This window comes from Pantherophis guttatus, chromosome 1 (genome assembly GCF_059756535.1).
Source record: "Pantherophis guttatus breed Tessera chromosome 1, ASM5975653v1, whole genome shotgun sequence".
NCBI classification, from domain to species: Eukaryota; Metazoa; Chordata; class Lepidosauria; order Squamata; family Colubridae; genus Pantherophis; species Pantherophis guttatus.
In genome coordinates this window covers 162,870,709-162,890,040 of record NC_142063.1, presented here as the reverse complement: position 1 = coordinate 162,890,040, position 19,332 = coordinate 162,870,709, and the positions used below count along the sequence as shown (strand labels likewise).

The 19,332-nt window shown below is 38.8% G+C and overlaps 1 protein-coding gene across 6 annotated transcripts in view; it reads left to right on the top strand.

The window, feature by feature from the left end:
- WDR75 (WD repeat domain 75) overlaps positions 1-5,355 on the top strand; it is a 31,936-nt gene extending 26,581 nt beyond the window's left edge. For all 6 annotated transcript variants that reach the window (XM_034429269.3, XM_034429260.3, XM_087882104.1 and 3 more), the window contains exons 17-21: positions 795-964; positions 1,899-1,958; positions 2,966-3,106; positions 3,203-3,288; positions 4,946-5,355. In XM_034429269.3, coding sequence (XP_034285160.2) covers positions 795-964; positions 1,899-1,958; positions 2,966-3,106; positions 3,203-3,288; positions 4,946-5,153 — 665 coding nt within the window. In that variant the 3' untranslated portion in view covers positions 5,154-5,355. The remainder of the gene's footprint in view (positions 1-794; positions 965-1,898; positions 1,959-2,965; positions 3,107-3,202; positions 3,289-4,945) is intronic.
- The last annotated feature ends 13,977 nt before the right edge of the window (positions 5,356-19,332 follow it).

Here is a 19,332-nt window from a genome sequence, read left to right as displayed (position 1 = left end):
GTGGATAATTGCCAAAAATTGATAAAAAATTATATAATGATTTTTATCTTAGGATCAAAAACCAGTTACTCACTGTATTTAGAGTAAAGGTATCTTACGTATAGAGGGAGTTATTTTCTTTTGGGGGTATCTGTTAGTAATTACTTAATCTCTTACTGTTAAAGCAGCTTCTGGTTTTCAGATTTTTACTACAGAGGGAAAAAATATGTTTTTAAAGAGAACCTATTAATCTTGATACCAGTCTCATAATAATATTGTGTCACTTTATGAACAAGCCATTTTGGCTGAGAAAATAACAGAAAAAGTACAGAGTACTGTGTCTGAGTCCTATCCTTAAGAAGCTGTCATAGTGGATTGGGTTGAAGGCCATATCAAAAAAATCTGAATCTTTTTTACTGTTCCTTTTCCTGAACAATAGCCATTTCTACCTTGATTTCCTCCAAATCAAGAGATTAGGATTTTGAACCAGCGTGATAGATGGAAGTTCTAGGAGTTGTTAGTCCCAATCTATTAACTGGAGGCGAAAGCTCATTGTAGCTTATTTCTCATCAAAGAGGTGTCAATCTGGTTGTGGTTTTCTCATACCATTAAAACTATAATGATGCAGTTTGGCTCTTTACTGTCAGATTAATTGTTACATTGTCCTTATAAAAGATCAATTAGCAAAATTGGGTCTGGCTGGGTCTCCATGTTTGGGATCGTTGTGGCTTTGTAACTCAATGACTCTTCAACTCTGAGTCAGAAAAACAGACAGGGTTGTTTTCAAAGGCTAAAGATATTCTTCTCTGCTTTAGTGTTTGTATTCAAGCCCAGCGAACCACGGCCCTTGTGTGTCCAAAGAAATGTCTGCAGAGGGAAAGTCCAGTGGGCGGTCTTTGTTCCAAGAGATGTGCCTGAATGTATTACCTCCGAAAAATATCAGTGGCTTAGCCAATCGCAGTTTTATTTTCTGACTGAAACACATGTAAGTGCCGGCTTTATTAAAACTAAGTCAGAGGGAAATGGGTAGGCATGACTAACAGATCTGAAAAGAGGCTGTAATGTTCATTTTTGCCCAATCCTTCCATTATACTGCCATACAATATTGTCCTAGTGGTGGAGGGAGATAGAAACAAGAAAAAATAACTTAAAAGACTGTGTTTACTGACTACTCCTATGTATTTTTAATCTGGATGTTTTTTATTTATTTTTAAATGTTTTTAGTATTTGTAATTGAAATGTATTTTTTGAATGGAAAACTTCCCCAGAATTATTGATTGAGATGGACAGCTATAGGAATTACATACATATTATTTCTTCAAGCACTAATGACACATTCTGCATGCTTGTTTAGAAATAGTTCCTATTTGTTCAGAGGCTCTTATTTAGGACTGCAGCCTAGATAAAGTATATTGAGCCAGCTATAGAAGTTTTGCTCTGTCAAATGTTTTGACATTTGTGGGCTTCTCTGAGCAACCTTCATTTTGCATATCTCTTACTGTGTCAAGATATAGGTTATTTTCCAGCAATCTAATTCCATCCAGCAATACTATGCTGACATGAAATTTGCCCTGTCTAAATCCCAATATTGCTTTATATGAATGCTGCCTTGGCTTGTAGGCAATGTATTCTCCCCAGAAGCACTAAAAAAAAGTGTCATTTGGTCACTATTAGAGAGAAAGGAAATTTCCTATAATAATCTTTGAAAGGAAAGGAATTGTTCCAAATAGTAGCAATTTTTTTTTTCATTATCCTCCATGTTTTGGTTAACAGCCACATCTAATATTTAAGTTCTATATCCATATGCTTCTGGACTGGTATTTTGAATGGTATGCCATTTTAAAAACCCAATGTAATTATAAGGATACTTTTCCTATCTGTAATCTTGCTTCTCCCCCCACCCCTTTCTGATTGTGTAGGAATTAATGACGTTTAGCACAAAGACCCCAGAAGAGAGACTTACGCCTTCCAGTAGACAGGTATTAATTTTTGTAGCTACATGACTTTATGAAAGAAATGAAAATCCATTTTGAATGCTGAGTTATATTTCAGAGTATAATCCAGTGCTGTCTTAAGCATTGTGAGGCCTACCTCAGTGGGTGTCTCTGAATCCAAAGGTTGTGTCAAAACTTTCCCCAGCTTCATCTACCACACTGCCTCCTTTCACATCGTTTCATGCCTCATCACTGGATACCTGTCTTTCACATTATTTGGCCAGGATAGTATTTAATCTTTCTTTAAGATGGCAAACATGTAGTCACCCTGCATTTGTTATTTTACTTGACTATGGGAAAGGTTGAGATACCCATCTACTGCTACATGGTAGGTGCCAATAAAGATGAATAGCGAGAGTTGCTGATTTAAGTTTTGAATGCTTAAGTAAAAAACTATATCTGCAGATAATTTTAGCTTTATTTTAGTTGAAAGAGTGAAAGTTGCATTCAAGGAATGGTCAAGATGGGTACTGTATTTCCAAATTAAAAACCCATCTTAAATAGTATAAATATATATTATAATTTACAATCAGGTTGTTAAGATAAAGCAATTCCAAATGACATTTGGGCTTCATCTCAAGGACTTATAGTACCTTTCTTGGTGTTTTTGGGCTCTTAAAAGTAATGGAGAAGGCACTAAGCCAGTCATGGATTGCACCAATCTTCTGGTCAAATATTGCTAGTTCAACCTTGCCTTCCTAATCTGGTACCTCCCAAACAAGTTGAGGGATACTTTCTGTAGTTCATTCTGCTAGCAGCATATTATAGATAGATACTCTAGGACCACCAGGATACAAAGGCTGACCTACTTAATGACTGCCTATCATGAGATTGCACCTAATTGCTGAACAAGCATGCACTCCAAAGATAAGTTACTGTTTTCTTGGTTTGTAGTACTTTTGGAAAATGTCTGTGCCTGTGCTTGAAAATTATTTGCATATGCCTTATTGTAGGTGTGGTTTCTCTCCCCCCTCCCCCCATTTCCTTTATAGTTAGCAGTTGAAGAGAGCATCTCCATAACTCCTTTTTACCTGTTGTTCGGAAAGCATCGGCAGCAAATGAAAGAGGGAATGGATACTGGGAAGGTTCCTGTGCAGAACCTGCTAGGTCAAGAATCACCCGCTGTTAAAGAGGCAAGAATGGATCTGATCTATATTCAGAAATGTATACATTTGCAATGACCTCTTAAGAAAGTGCTCTAATCTCACCTGCCTGTGTTTCCTCCCCAGCTGCTTCATACTCCAGCTCATGTATTACCTTCAGCTTCTTTCTTATGTCCTCTTTTTATTCACTCTTTGCTGGTGCCTAGAACAAGGTAAGTAAGAAACATGAGAGGTTCCTCAGAGATAAAATAGTAAAATGTATTGCCCTGTTTTGGTTGAGATGAGTTACCCATAGAGGCTGCATGTATGTTGTGTTCAGAGATTTACGAGACATCCCATCTGACCTGTCATGAGTTCTAAAAATGAATCAACTACTGTCACCCCTCAATCAACCCCAACAATCCATTGCTGGGATTAAACCATTTGACAAGGTGCAAGATGTGTGATACATCGCAAATCCTTCCTTTGCCATTTTTTTCTGTCTACTTTGGTCACTTCCCTTTCTGTTCCGAACGATGGAAAGTAAATGAAATATCAGCTCAAGATAGGGATGCTTGTGTTTAGGGTACATTTAGAAAGTTTAGAAATTTGAGGATCCAAAGCCTTCCGCCCTCTGCCACGGCAGGAAGGGGGGCTAAAACCTGATGTGCAACCATGCAATCAGTGTGTTCCTTTTTTTACAGTCTTGCGTTTTGAGTTTTGATCACATGGTGATTGTTATGTTGATTTTTTTTGATGCGTGGACATCTCTGCCAATGACCATAGTGCCTTCAGGGCTGTTCTCTCTGTCCTTAGAGATTTCATCTAGGTTGTTCTTTACTCTTTGGAGCTTTTTCAGAAAGGAGATGATTCAATCATTTGAGTATCTCATTAAAGATGGTTGATGAAGGAACATGTGAATTCATGGATTTCTTGGAATACAGGTAGTGCTGGTGTGCTAGGCATACTTAGTTGTTGGATTCTTCAGAGTGTAAGATCCAATACCCTGGATTTGGTCGTAATTAAATCAATCTCATGTTGATCAGATTTTCTGCAGACATTTTGCCACAAGTCCCAGGAGATCGCCAGTCTCCAACCGTCTCGATTTCAACTCTTACCAGACCATAAATAGCACAAGGGAACTCCCACTGAATTGCTGCATGAATGTACTCTTGCCAGGAGGGAAAATATTTGCAAAAAACCCCCAAGGCCTTGTTATTGATCTCCCAAAGCAGAGAGAATCTGACTACCAAGTATACATATTAATGTAATAATAGCGCTTTTTCCCAGGATTTTACTTTACTATTCCTCACAGGATATATTGCAAATACATACAATGCTGGCACCTCAAAGAAAATGCCTGTCTTTCCATGATGTAGTTTGGTAGCAATAGCACTTAGACGTATATACCGCTTCATAGTGCTTTATAGCCCTCTCTCAACGGTTTATAGAGTCAGCATATTGCCCCCAACAATTTGGGTCCTCATTTTACCCACAATGGAAGGATGAGTCAACCTTGAGCCTGGTGAGATTTGAACTGCCATCTCGGCAGTCAGCAGAAGTAGCCTGCATTACTGCACTCTAACCACTGCGCCATCATGGCTCATGGTACATATACAAACGCCATCAGTGCCTGTTGTATAGAAAGTAAGAATCAGAAAAGATGCATTTAAGGGATCTGTGTTCCTTTTCATACTAGGACCTATTTTATATGTTCAGGAAAGCATTTAAGAAGAAAGGAAGACTACTGGGCAGTGGAATTGTTGACCAAGATAGCTTTCTGGGCTTTTGTATATCAGCATTATTTAGGATCTCTGTAAACAAATGATGTGTTTGTGAGACAAATCGAAAACGCTTTACATAATTCCTTTTCTTTTAAAAAAAAAACAGCGCTAATGAAATTGCTGATGAAGTCGAAATGCTAAGTGACAGTGAAGAGAAGGAATCCGAAGAGGAGTCCGAAGATATTGAAGCTTGCCCAGAGGCTTCACAGACAACAGAGTGCTTTGGGGAGGATGTATCTAAGTTATCAAAACTTCAGGAAAGAGAACTTCGTAAATTAAGGAAATTGGACTACAGCTGGGCTTCGGGACTCTGAACATGTGACCTTTCCCTTCCTTCCTTCCTTCCTTCCTTCCTTCCTTCCTTCCTTCCTTCCTTCCTTCCTTCCTTCCTTCCTTCCTTCCTTCCTTCCTTCCTTCCTTCCTTCTTTCTTTCTTTCTTTCTTTCTTTCTTTCTTTCTTTCTTTCTTTCTTTCTTTCGTATTTCTTCCAATAATTTAATAAAGTGCCAAATAAAAGTTAGTTTTCTTTGTTACTTTTGCCATTGATATAAAGTATACCTTCAGGGAATTCTTGGACACCATCCTTCATAGGCTTGAGCATGCTTGTCTAGAAAAAAGAGCTTTGTAGTGAAAACAGGACTCCTTTTAGAAGAAGTCTTTCCTTTTATGTGTTACTTTCAGCCAAGATTCAAGGGCATTACAAAGCATTTATGTAAATGCATCTTATTTTAGTCATAGTGTTTGTGTTTTAAAAAACCTCATGGTATAACATGGGAGCTAAGGGATCTTTGGGAAGAAAAGCAGCAAACTTGCTGAGCTGAAAGAAGGATTTGCTAATCTGCATTCCTAAAATGTTTAGAGATGCCTGGGGCAGAGTTTTGAAATCTAAGACGTTCAAAACAAACCCACTTTTGTCAAATGCAGACAGTAGAAATGAAATAGCTAATTAAGTAAAAGAGGTCAGTTAGGACGTTAAAAATAGCAGCCTGTGCAAAACTGTTGATCAGAAAAGAAAATTGTTTCAAGCATTAAGGAGTGTGTGTGTGTGTGTCGGGAGGACAAGGCTCTCTGAATTAGATACTGTAAACTAAATATTGGTTCACAATGGTTTTCCCCTTTATCACTGTTTCCTGCTATAAACTGCTTTAGAAACAAAAAAAACGACTGCCCAAGAATGTTTCTAAACTGCATAAATCACCAACAAGAATATTTTTTTAATAATTTGTATTAAAATTTACAGTTATAAAGCTAAGAAAAACAGGAAAATTATTTCTAGTTCCTCTAGTATCAAAGCTTCAAACTTATATTTTTTTTCTAATCAGCATTTTCTCATGGGAAGGTTTCTTATAAAAAAATATTTTTAACTTATGACCAATTGCTTAATGTTTGTTCAACACTTATGATTTGCAGCATCCACGCAGACATAAAATTTGAGTGCTTGGCAACTGGCATGTATTTACAATGATTGCAGAGTCCCAGAGTCACATAATTGCCATTTGTGACCTTCCCAGAGTGGTGGTAGTGGCTTCTGACAAGTAAAGAAGGGGGGGGGCAGATTTGCTTAATGACTATATGATTCAATTAACAACTGGCAAAAAATTGGGTGTGATTCAGTTAACTACCACATGGTTTAGGACAGAACTTCTGGTCCCAATTATGATTAAAAGTTGAGGATTACCTGTAATATAATTGATCCACTATTGCTTATTTATCTCATTTTTAATCATACCGTAGATGAGAACATTTCTACAATCCAGAAAGCTAGGACTTTTTTCTCCACATGCAGTGATTGACACTAATAGTATAGCCTTGAAAGTAACTTGAGACATGAAAGGAGAGTCTCTTGTTTGAAGATAATTGCATCCCATTATGATCTAGGACTTAAAACTGCTTTGTGGATGATAGCTAGTTCAAAATGAACCTAAAAGTCCATGTTACGTCATAAGATTTCTTAAAGCAGCCCATGAATTCATGGTTGGAGCTAGATAAAAATAATTCTGAGGAATGCTATCCAGATAGAACTTGTTCCATTGTTGAACTTTTACCTATCATTTATTGAGATGATTTACTAATAAATAATGGTTTGAATTTTGTATTAATTTTATATGGAAATGAATCAAGCTTTGAAGGAAACTCGTGTCCCTGTTATGCCAGACTGTATTCATAGATTTGGTGTGTGTTCCTGATGGATGCAGAATTATGTAATTATACGCAGTGACCTTGAGGTTCCATGTACTGTATAATGTGTTTAGCAATAGCAATAGCACTTAGACTTATATACCACTTCATAGTGCTTTACAGCCCTCTCTAAGTGGTTTACAGAGTCAGCATATTGCTCTCAGCAATCTGGCTTCTCATTTTACCCACCTTGGAAGGACGGAAGGCTGAGTCATCCTTGAGCCCGGTGAGATTCAATCTGCCAAACTGCTGGCAGCCGATGATCAGCAGAAGTAGCCTGCAGTACTGTACTCTAACCACTGCGCCACCGCGGCTCATGATTTATATGTCCATTATATAGTTTTACTGTGACATAAAGGAAATGGATTTGTTTTGTAGATAGGTTGAGGTTAAGGTTAATGGTGAGGTGGAAGTTGTTGAGGGTCTCATGAAATTGAATGAGAGATGCTTTTTAGTAAATGCAGATGATAAACATCAGTGAATCAATAATGTCAATAAAAGCGGTTCCTGGGGTTTAAAAAGTTGAGAAAGTATTCTAGATGAGCTATGAAAATATTGGAATATTTCAGTGCCTGGGGTTGTGCTACTGATTGGCAGGTTTATGTTGTTTTCAAAGGTTAAGCAGTTATGGGTGAGCATACGCCAGTCTCGTAGCATCTGTGGCAGGGGTGTCAAACTGGCAGCCTGCAGGCCAGATGCGTCACGCGCAGGCCACGCTCGTCCCAGCTCCACAAAGGGGAAAAACGTCATGTGACGGCAACGTAATGCGGTGAGTTTGACACCCATGGTGTTGACATCACAGCTGAAGCTACTCAAACACTAAAATGTTAATAAGCTGCAACCCAAAATGGATAATGATGCATTTTCTCAGGCACTGAGTGGAAGGCCCATGCTTACATACAAAGAGCTATCCAACCTGAAGCAGATTCTCACAGCAAGCAGAAACAACAGGAAGATGATGCTAAGATAGACCAAGAAAGCCAGATGTCTGTTTTGCCCCCATAAAATTTACATCACCATTACAGACTCCAAGAACTTTGCATAGAAGTTTAGAAGCATCCATGCATGTTTTTCTTCTAATGTGATATATACCTTCATAAAGTAGCATCTGGAATCTTATAGGACAAACCAGGCAGAGAGCATTTGGTCTAGTCTAGTGATTTAAGGCACCAGGCTAGAAACTAGGAAACCATGAATTCAAGGCCGGCCTTAGCCATGAGAGTTAGCTGGGTGATCTTGGGCCAGTCATACTCTCAGCCCAATTCACCTGAAAAGGTTTTTGTGCGGAAAATAGAAGGAAGAAGGAGAATTAGATATGTTTGCCACCTTGAGTTTATAAAAATAATAGGAGTAGGATATAACTTAAATAAAAGCATAAAACAATGGATGCAAGTTTGACATCAAGTTGGACAAAATAGAATATTTTAACCACCCAAGACATTCCATTATAGATCTCAAAGCACTGGTATGGGGCAAAAAAAAATCGGCACAAGTCAATTGAAAGATTGCTGAACTTGCATATATCAAAAGATTTCAGGTTATCTCAAAAGATAGAAAAAATTGGGTTTTAACACCGTTTTACAATTGTTAAAAGTACCCGTGAACTGTTCCCATGTATAATCTGCATCTTCATAACTACCTACTTTTCCCCCCACTCCTGTTTTTTCCAATTTAAATCCTACATCCATTTAGCCGTTGCATGCATTTGATGACATGGGCTACAGCTGTCAAAAGCGAATGCTTTTAATAACATTTGCTAGTCTGAAAAGGTGCCTTGAGACTCCTGATGGCACCGAAATCTTTTTATCTGAGTTTATCATATGGTATCAAGCCCTTCAACCAGGGCTATAATCTCAGATGCATCATATGGTACCAAGCTCATGGATAGCACAGGATTGCTTTGTGAGGAGTTCAAATAACATTCAGTATTTAGGGTGAATGCCTAATCCGTGGGTTTTGGAATTATAGATGGCCACAATACAATTTCTGACTAGTTTCAAAATAGAATATGCACTCTTAAGACTCCCACCCTTCAACAAACACATTATTTAATAATTGGCTTTCTGACACGGGAAATAACGATACTGTAATAGTTGACCTTGCACATTACCAACCAATAAAACAAGTTCAGTGTGTTAGATTGCTTCATCTGTTTGTCAGTATGTAGGAAATAACACTAGGATAATCTCCATTAAGACAATGGTATGATGCTAACAAAACTGTAATGTCTATCAAATTCTGTGATTGAAATGCTGTTGGGTAGCGTCTGTTGTGTTTTGAGTTAATTGCAGAATGACTGGCCTACATGTTTTTCTACTGTTTTTCTACTGCCTTGACTTGTCATTCAAAATATACAAGAGTTTGTCTCCTTGTTCATTAATTATTATTTAGAAATTTAATTAGCATTTGTCTTACGGGTAGGATTTTCTCAGACCAATGATGAAAGGTCGTATGTAATGATTAATGGCAAGAAATGTGGCTACTAGTTTTTTCATCTTTGATTCTTTCTACATCAACAACTTTGGGCGATACATGAAGTAAGTGTTAAGTACTCTATATAACATTCTCTCATTCTCTCTTTGTCTCTTTCTCTCCCCCTCCCCCCAAATCTGTTTTCTATTTTAGGCAGAACTAGAATTCATACTCTAAGGTCAGGATGTGAACACAAATGGGGCAAGCCTTGCATTGAGATGCAAGGTGCCCAGTGTCTGGTGCCCTCATTGCTACACCATGCTGACTTTTCTATAGTATTATAGACTTATCAATTATGTATAGCTACAGTCAGAGGTGGGCTGCTGGGGGTTCGCAGGGGTTCGGGAGAACTTCTAGCTAAGATTCTGTGCAGTTTGAAGAACCCCCACATCCCACTCCTGGCTGACCCCACCCCTCCCCTCCCAGGAGTCCCCACATGGCCCGTTTTGGATGCAGGTAAGTGCAGGGCACGCGCAGAGGCTCAGTGAGGGCGAAAAATGGGCCAATTGGAAGTTCCAGAGGGCCTCCGGAGCCTTGGGAGGCCTTTTTCGCCCTCCTGGAGGCTCGAGGAAAGCCTCCAGAGCCCGAGGAAGGCAAAAACGCCCCCTGCCATGGTGCAGGAGGTTGACTAGGCCACAGCCACCATGGTCATGCCCACCCAGCAACCGGGCAGAAAACCCCTTGCTAAAATTTTTGAAGCCCACCCCTGGTTACAGTCCTGTGTTCCAGGTCTAGGAGTTGCTCTCTGCGTTTCAAGAGGAAGTTGTTTCTTGCTTGTTCATCTACCCTACCACGCAAATCACTCTCTGCAATGAAGACAGGACCTGAGGATTTCTGCATGCCAAATCTATGCTTAGTTCCTGCTTAATCACTCTCCCAAAGCAATATCTTGCTAAGAACAGTCAGAATAGTTTTAAAATTTATAAGGTCATTCCAATTACTCACAATTATGTTGTGCTGAAAGGAGCGATCAAAAGTGTTGGAACTGGTAAGGCATCTTGCCCATACTTCTGTCACCTCTAGAGGAGAGTTTAAGAACACACTTTCATCAAAAAGAGCAATTGTAACTGCAGTTAAGATTGGCTTTCCACTACTGAAAGATGGTTGGCAATTTTCATAATTTTCTTTTGCGGTTCTTTGCATACCTCACACAGTATCCACAGGATTTTGCGGTAAAGATTTGACATTTTCCTGCATGTTCCTCCTCCTTTATTTGATTTTGATTTTGATTTTATTTTATTTGTATACCGCCCTACTCCCGAAGGACTCAGGGCGGTGAACAGCCAACAATAAAATACATATATACAAAATTTAAAAAGCAGAGATAAAATCGAATTAAATAGTATTGGCCCAGACAAATTTAAAACCCCAATCAATTTAAAACAAATTTAACTTTGAATATTAAATATTATTATTTATTTAATAATAATATTATTTATTTTTATTAATTTAATAATATTTATTTAATATTAAAAATACTAAAAAATTAAAAATGTTTAAAAAGAGGGAGAAAGTTAGGCCAGGCCCGCCTGGTGAAATAAAAAGATCTTTAGAGCTTGAGGTGGACACCTGTCCACCTCAAAGTTTACTTATCAATCTTTTTTTTTATATATAGAGAATGTTCACTTGATGTTCTAGGTCAAGTTTGGACATACAGTAGGTATCTGCAAGTTTCTGCATAATGAAGAAAATGGCTGACGTGAAAGAATATCACAATGCAAACCTTGTCCTTTCGCATTCACGTCCTGATGTGAGAGAAGGGTGTCAGTCATGGGATTTGTCTTGTGGCGTTATGTGTGCATTTTCACTTCCCTATTTCCTTACAGAGGCTTGTGAATCTGGAGTTATTAATTTCTCCTGACATGGGAAGCTATTTAATGTTAAAACCTGCAGAAGTCCAAGTTAAGTGTTTAAAGGCACTGCTTTCGTTTCCCTTAAAATGAAGAACTCTTAGCATTATATGGTTATTTTTCTCAACATTCTGGCTGTTCCACCTCCTCAACTAAATCTTCCTTATGATTAGTATCAAATCAAGGATAGTTGAGCTTCCTGGGCCTTCCTCTAAAGGAGAAAGTAGATGGCAAAATAACTCAGGATTCAGATCATGTTCAGTCCAACTCAGGTTCATCCCCCAAGGTAGCAAAGTTATGGTTGTGGGAGTTGATTGAATGATTAAAAATTACAATTTGCCATGGCATGCAAATTCATATGCCTAATTCATAGCCAAGGTGTAGCTTCCTCTTCTCTGGTGAGGTGGCCACTCTGAATGGTGGCCCTAATCTGAATTAGGTTCCTGAATACTTACACCCAACAGTAAAGAAAACAAGAAGTGGTGCTCAAAAACTTAAAGGTGACTCAGTGATGCTTTTGAACAAGAATTAAAGCGATGTCTAGTTTTAATTGACAGATTTAAATATTCCACCTGGAATGTATTCATAATTGACCAAGTTTCAGCTGAACACTATTTATTTATTATTTTATTATATTATTTTATTTTATTTTATTTTATTTTATTATTTTATTTTTTTATTTTATTTTATTTTATTTTATTTTATTTTATTTTATTTTATTTTATTTTATTTTATTATTTTATTTTATTTTATTTTATTTTATTTTATTTTATTTTATTGCTATACCGCCCTTCTCCCGAAGGACTCAGGGCGGTGTACAGCCTAGAGATAGACACTAGACTTCTCAACTGGGAGGCTGCTCCATGAAGTCATAGGCCATGTTGTACACTGAATATATTCAGTGTACATCTATAACACAGTACAGTATTCATCTATAACTTTTCAGGAAAATAACAAAACAATATAAAATCAATATAAATTTCCAGCAAGCAAGTTGTGAGCTCAGAATGCTAAAAAATGGCATGTCTTTGTACTAGTAACATAACCTGAATAGCATATTTAGGAACTCACACTATTTATGTCTAGATATACATTGCCTTAACCCATGATTTGCTTATATTTATTTTGCCACAAATGGTAGGTTTATATGAGATGCTGTGAACACAACCAAATTTAACTTAGAATCTCTTTGGATGGTAATGTTAAAAAATATCCAATGTGTGCATTGTATTTATCCTACTTTTTATTGTTGATCTCTATGCTCCATAAATTGATCTCTGTGCTCCATAAAATTTGCATAAGTTGTGAAATATCACAACTCTAAACAACAATGCGTACCCAGAGGAAAATTCATACATGTGTTGTAGCAATCCATGCTGTGAATTTTCCCCAAATACTATAAACATTTCTGTAGGTCCCTTCTTGTCAGACAAGATGGGTGGTTGGGAGTCTAATAACCCTTGGAAGGTCGCAGATTCTGCATTCTTATGTAGATTCATAAAAAGACACATTCAAAATGTGAAGAGTTTCCAAATAGAAATATATACTATATAGCTGATCCTTGCTTAACTACCACTCATTCAATTGGTTGCAGCATCCCACAGTTATGTGGCTGTGATCTGGGCACTTGACACCTGGCTCATAATTACAGTGTCACAGCATTCTGCAGTCACATGGTTGCCATTTGTGACTTCTGCTGGTTTTCTACAAGCAAAGTCAATGGGGAAGCCAACAGGAGGTTGCCATGATGTGTTGGTTAAATGAACCATGGTAATTTACCTAATGACAGCAAACAGAAAGGCTGGAGTTTCCATCACTATGCACTAGTTTCCATGGTCTCAGGAGTTGCATTTTATAACCACATTAATTAGTAATGGCAATTTTGGTCCCAATTGCTTCTGGATGTGACAATTTTTACATTTTCATCTGGATAGATCAAGTGCAAGCTTTATTGACAGGGTAGGAAAGGGAATTACGGCATTTTTTTTTATTCAGGCCAAATTGTATTTGCCAAAACTCCTGTGCAGCAATTAGAAGTAAAAGAGATCTGTCTTCCTTTGCAGCTGGACAATTTATCTTCTTCTTTAAGGTGAATTAAAGAGTATTTTGTGTGTGTTCTGAAAATGTTCTTGCTGAAATTTAGTAAAGGTCATGTTTCTCCTGGATTTGAATCAAAGAGTAAAAATATTCCATAATATTATTTAGAAGTATCACAAGACTTAACATAAACCAGAGAATTAAAGAACTCTAACTAGCAATGCTTCTATTTTACAAGTTGAAACAGTTCATTGACTGTAAAAGTTTGAACTTGTGAATGATGCCAATCGTTTAGCTGCATTTCTTCATCCTTCCCTGTAATCCATGCATTGTACTACTCTACCTGTGATTCCAGCTCTGAAGTAGCTACATCTTTAAACATAGAAAGGTGTGGGAGAAAGCATGTCCAATTTATTCAAGTGTAGAACTTGCTGTACTTGGTAACAGGTTGCTCTTGTGCACCTCTATACTCTTCCCGCTGGAAACTGTCATTGTTTTGGAAAAAGAATCAGACTGTACCTGGAATCTGAACTAGGATTTTCATTTTGTGATATTGGGACTCTAAGACATCACTCATCTACAATTCTTTCTTATTTTTAGGTTCTCAGGCTTAGAGTCTAAAAGGAAAAAGGTTCTGTTATTGGATGGATGGGATCTCCTAGACCTGATTCTCTAGGTCCGTGATGGCAAACCTATGGCATGCATGCCACAGCTGGCACGCAGAGCCCTCTCTGCGGACACATGAGCTGCTGCCCAGCTCAACTCCACCCTCCTACTGGCCAACTGATTTTCGGGATGCGTGGGGGACAGGGTGCATGCGGGAGACGTGCATGCATACACGGGGGGGGGCAGGGGTCACGTGCGCATGCACGGCATGGGGGAGTGCAGAGGTCACAAGTGCATATGCGGGGGGTGGGCGGGTGTGAGCGTGGGAAGGTCATGCACACATGCGCATTGCATTTTGGGTGCCAGCACGTGCGTGCTTGCACTTTCAGCACATGACAAGAAAAAGGTTAGCCTCACTGCTCTAAGTGAACCCAATGCCACAGTGGATTCTGGATTATCCTTTCTGCACTCAAGATCTTTATGATCTGTCTAGCCAAAGTTTTCCTTCATCAGCCCCTTTCACACTTCTTCATTGGAACTAAAGTTGAACAACATAAAATTAAATGAAGTAAATCAGTGGTTCTCAACCTGTGCTCTGCGGACCACTGGGAGGCTGCAATGTCATCGCAGGGGGTCCAGGAAGGTGTTATGGCCCGCCAGCGGCCTGTGTGGATCATGGCTGATCCCGACAAGGAGGCTGGTGTGGTGTCGCGCCAGCAGCCTGCGCAGCCGGTACTGGCATCGGACAGCGAGGAGGCTGAAGAGGATGTGGTGCCAGAGGCAGAGACTCAGCCAGGGCCTTCAGAACCTCCAGAGGCTCCTTCAAGTGGAGAGAGCAAAGTGGAGGAGCCTCTCCTCAATGCTCGAGCATGCAGGGCTGCCAAAAGGCAGGAGTGGCTGCTCAGGAGGAGGAGGTCTCCTCGAGAGTAAGGCTTGAGGATAATTGGCCACTCCCTTAGCCTATTTAAGTCACATACCCTTAGTAAGTTTCTTGCTGGAAACAACTTGTAATTATCATCAGAGCATTTTTGGAAAAGTCTTATCGTATCTTATTTTCTGGGCTGGTTGCCAACCTTTGCCGGACTTTGGTTTATTCTTGCTACTTAATAAATTTGATAAGGACCATTGGTGTGTGTCAATATCCTCGGGAATCCGGAGCTGGGGCAGAACAGAAGGTTTGAAAAAAAATGTTATGATTTAAATCATGAGTTTAATTTTGGTGGTCCATGTCCACAAAAAATATTGAAAGGGGGTCTGTGGTGAAGAAAAGGTTGAGAAGCACTGAAGTAAATGATAGAGTAAATATTGGTCAACTGAGGAAAAACTGGACTCACTGCCATACCAGAGGAATTCAAATTGTGGATGGAGCTTGCTCGGTGTAGATTTTTTCCCCCCTACCCCTTCAATATGCATTCCTCCTCCATGCCTGGGACTTTTCAGCTAGTCTAATTATGGACACAGATTTAGTATTGTTTCGGATAAGGAATAAACTCAATAAAACAGGTCTACTGTCCTTCTAGAAATAGCTCTCTGACAGGACAAAGGTGTGGAAAACATTGTGCTAATGACCTGTTAGCCTGGCAGTTTGGCAGGTATCTGCTTCCACTCATCCCATCCACCACCACATAGCTTCATTACTGTTTGGAAAAGAAGGTTTTGTAAGCAAATGCCAATGCCAATTTATTGCAACCTGGCTATCTGGTTCTGCTCCGCATCTTTCTCCCTGCATTGTATAGGAACTTGATACTGCAATAACTGAATAAAAACTAAAGGTTTCAGCAGCAGATGTATCTTTTTGTTGATCGGTCAATGCACAACTGTTATGCCATAACAGAAGAAAACACGATATCATGGTGTATAAGCACATGGTGCTGTTTTTTTTTAAAAAAGCAAAGTTTTTCTTTTTTTCTTTTCTTTTTTTTTCTCTAGGCAATGCTTTCCTAAAAAGTTCAGGTAGCTGAGTTGGTGCTCACAGATCGCAAGGCTTGTGACTCAAGTTCCTGTTATGAAAGTAGAAAGTGCCCACACAGCAAACTCAGCAGTGAGTGAAATGGAAGAATCAGCTAATTCTGCAAAGAGGTTCTCAGGCTCTACTAAACTGGCCAGGAACAATATTTGGACGACTGTGTGAGGACACTGGTCGCAGGTGGATTGCTAACCTGGTTTTCAACCCACAATTACCAAACTTTTAATCCACTATTTATTTGTCCCTATCTTAGGCCATGTAGTACCAGATGCTGAGTTTTTGATTCAATTGGATAATAAGAACAAGAATAGCAAAACACTGCTGATGATATTTTCTTCATTTAATGTATGCTGTCCTGCTTTATGATGACACTTCTATATTCACACTGGCTGACTAAAAAGCCACTGGACATTGGACATACATTTACAGAATAAGACTTCATATGGTGATTTGGCATTTCAGGTTCTAAAACCTGCAGATGGAATAGAATTAGAATAGAATAGAATAGAATAGAATAGAATAGAATAGAATAGAATAGAATAGAATAGAATAGAATAGAATAGAATAGAATAGAATAGAATTCTTTATTGGCCAAGTGTGATTGGACACACAAGGAATCTGTCTTGGTGCATACACTCTGAGTACATAAAAGAAAAGATATGTTCGTCAAGAATCATAAGGTACAACACTTAATGATAGTCGTAGGGTACAAATAAACAATCAAATCATATTAGGAAACAGTCAATATAAATCGTAAGGATACAAGCAACAAGGTTGCAGTCATACAGTCATGAGTGGGAAGAGATGGGTGATAGAACGATGAGAAGATTAATAATAGTGCAGACTTAGTAAATAGTTTGGCAGTGTTGAGGGAATTATTTGTTTAACGGAGTGATGGCGTTCAGGAAAAAATTGTTCTTCTGTCTAGTTGTTCTGGTGTGCAGTGCTCTATAGCGTCGTTTTGAGGGTAGGAATTGAAACAGTTTATGTCCAGGATGTGAGGGGTCGGTAAATATTTTCACAGCCCTCTTTTTGACTGATGCAGTATACAGATGGGCAATACATTAGAGCAGGGCTGTCAAACTCGTGGCCATCGGGCCAGATGCATCATGTGCTGGCCACGCCCACACCCGGTTTAGCAAAGGGGGAAAAAGTCACGATATGTCATGTGATGTATTGTGACATGACACCTCTGCATTAGGACAAAGTTTTTAAAGTGAGGTTCTAGAATCCCTAGGGATCTCCCGAGATCCTCTCAGGAGTCTGTGAAGTCAAAATTATTTGGCAGCTTATGTTGAAAAACAATACAATATTAAATCCCATCAAAGAATTGTGAGAAGTAGTGGCAGTGAATATGTCAATTTTAATTTTAAATATGGTAAATACAGATTACCCACACAAGCAAAAACTCTTTTGGGGCCCTCCATAATTTTTAAAAGTGGGAAGGAGTCCTGAGAGAAAGAAAAGTTTAAGAGACACTACATCAGGAGTAGGATTAAGATGTTTATTAATATGTTAATAAAAATACATTTATTAAAAACAACTAAAATTCTGAAAGTATGGCGCAAGTTTGTACTTTCTCCAGAACTTCTCATTAAGTTGAAGAGTGCATTTTGGCTATATTAGATAATGCTAGGAGAATGAATGAGTACATAGAAGAATTAGTAGGTAATGCTGTGTCATCAACTACAATGCAGCTAATTGTAATAAAAAGCAATATAAACCTTCCCAAAAGAAGAAAAAAAGTTAAGCTCTATTGTGCTTATTCCCAAGTAAATTGGTATAGGATTACAGTCTCAGAAAACAGATTGCTTAACTTGGATTTGAATCTGAAAATTTTCAGTGCATAATCTTAGTCACTATTATGCAACCGAAGGCGTTTAACAAGCAAATATCTTTAAAAATTATCTGAGATAATTATCTGAGATAAAGTGTTAAGTGCTAGGGCGAACAATAAGCAATAACAACATTAAAATATGTTCTATTTGAGTTTGAAAGAAAATTTACAGACCTTTAGGCCTGCTGCCTCAGCTTTTTTTCCTCAAATGGAAACCCCAGTTCATCCCTGCTTTCTATCAACAACAGCCTCAATGGTCCCAACCAAGTAAAATGTCTAATAATTATGAGAGGATAGAATGACCTGTGATCAGTGGTGAAATCTAAAATTTGTTACTACCGGTTCTGTGGGCATGGCTGGGGGGTGGGGTGGGGGTAATGTGACTGGGTGGGCGTGGCCAATTTTTTTTTCTTTTAAAACCATTTTTTCTACAACCTCTTCGGCGAAGAGGTTGTAAAAAAATGCTTTCAAAAGGCTCTGACGATCCCAGCTGAGTTGCCTGATCGGCAGAGACTTTTTTTCTTTTAAATGTCTCTGATGATCAGGCAACTCAGCTTGGATAGTCAGAGGCATTTTTCTTTTAAATGCCTCTAACGATCCAAGCTGAGTTACCTGATTGGCAGAGGCATTTAAAAGAAAAATGCCTCTGATGATCCAAGCTGAGTTGCCTGATCGGCAGAGACTTTTAAAAGAAAAAAAAACCTCTGATGATTGCGTGGCTCAGCTGAGCAAGGAGGGGCGCAGGGATTTTTGCTACCGGTTCTCCAAACCACCAGCATCCATCACTACCGGATCGGGCGATCTGGTCCGAACCAGGAGCATTTCACCCCTGCCTGTGATGGGATCTCAGCCATGAAATATATTCTCTCTCTGAATTTGCACCTGGTACTCAATTAATAATTTCTTTAATGACAGATGGTATGAGATTTTTTTCTCTTCTAAAAGACTGTAAGCACTAAGAGTATCTATAATATAGAAAATATTTTCCCCCAATACCTTTTTGTGCTGCAATTCACAAGACTATTAATTAAGATCTATCTCATTATCCAAATAGACTTTCTCCCACTCTGCTTATAGCAATACAGTAATACCAACAAACAACATGATTAGTATATAATGAATTTAAAAAGCAGTGACTGCGGTATAACCAATTAATTCTAGAAAGATTAGAAAAAGGTAGGGAAAACTTAAAAAGTCTTCACCTGACATGCAGAAAGACAAGAAAAGGGAAAGATCTGTTTCTCCACAATAAACAGGCTGACTTTTTAAAAACACATCTTCTAAAGCAGGGATCCCCAAATCCCGGTCCCTAGACCGGCACTGGTCCGCAAAATGCCAGCAACCGGACTGCACAAACAAGCAAAGCCCCATCTGTGGGATGCAGGCAACATGTGAAAACATGGCCCCTCTGGTCCATGGAAAAACCTTTCTCTACGGAATCAGTCCCTGGTGCCCAAGAATTGGGGACTGCTGTTCTAAAGCAGGGCCCTCCAAACCTGGTTGGCTTATAATTCTGGGTGTTGAAGTCCACAATTCTTAAAGTTGCCA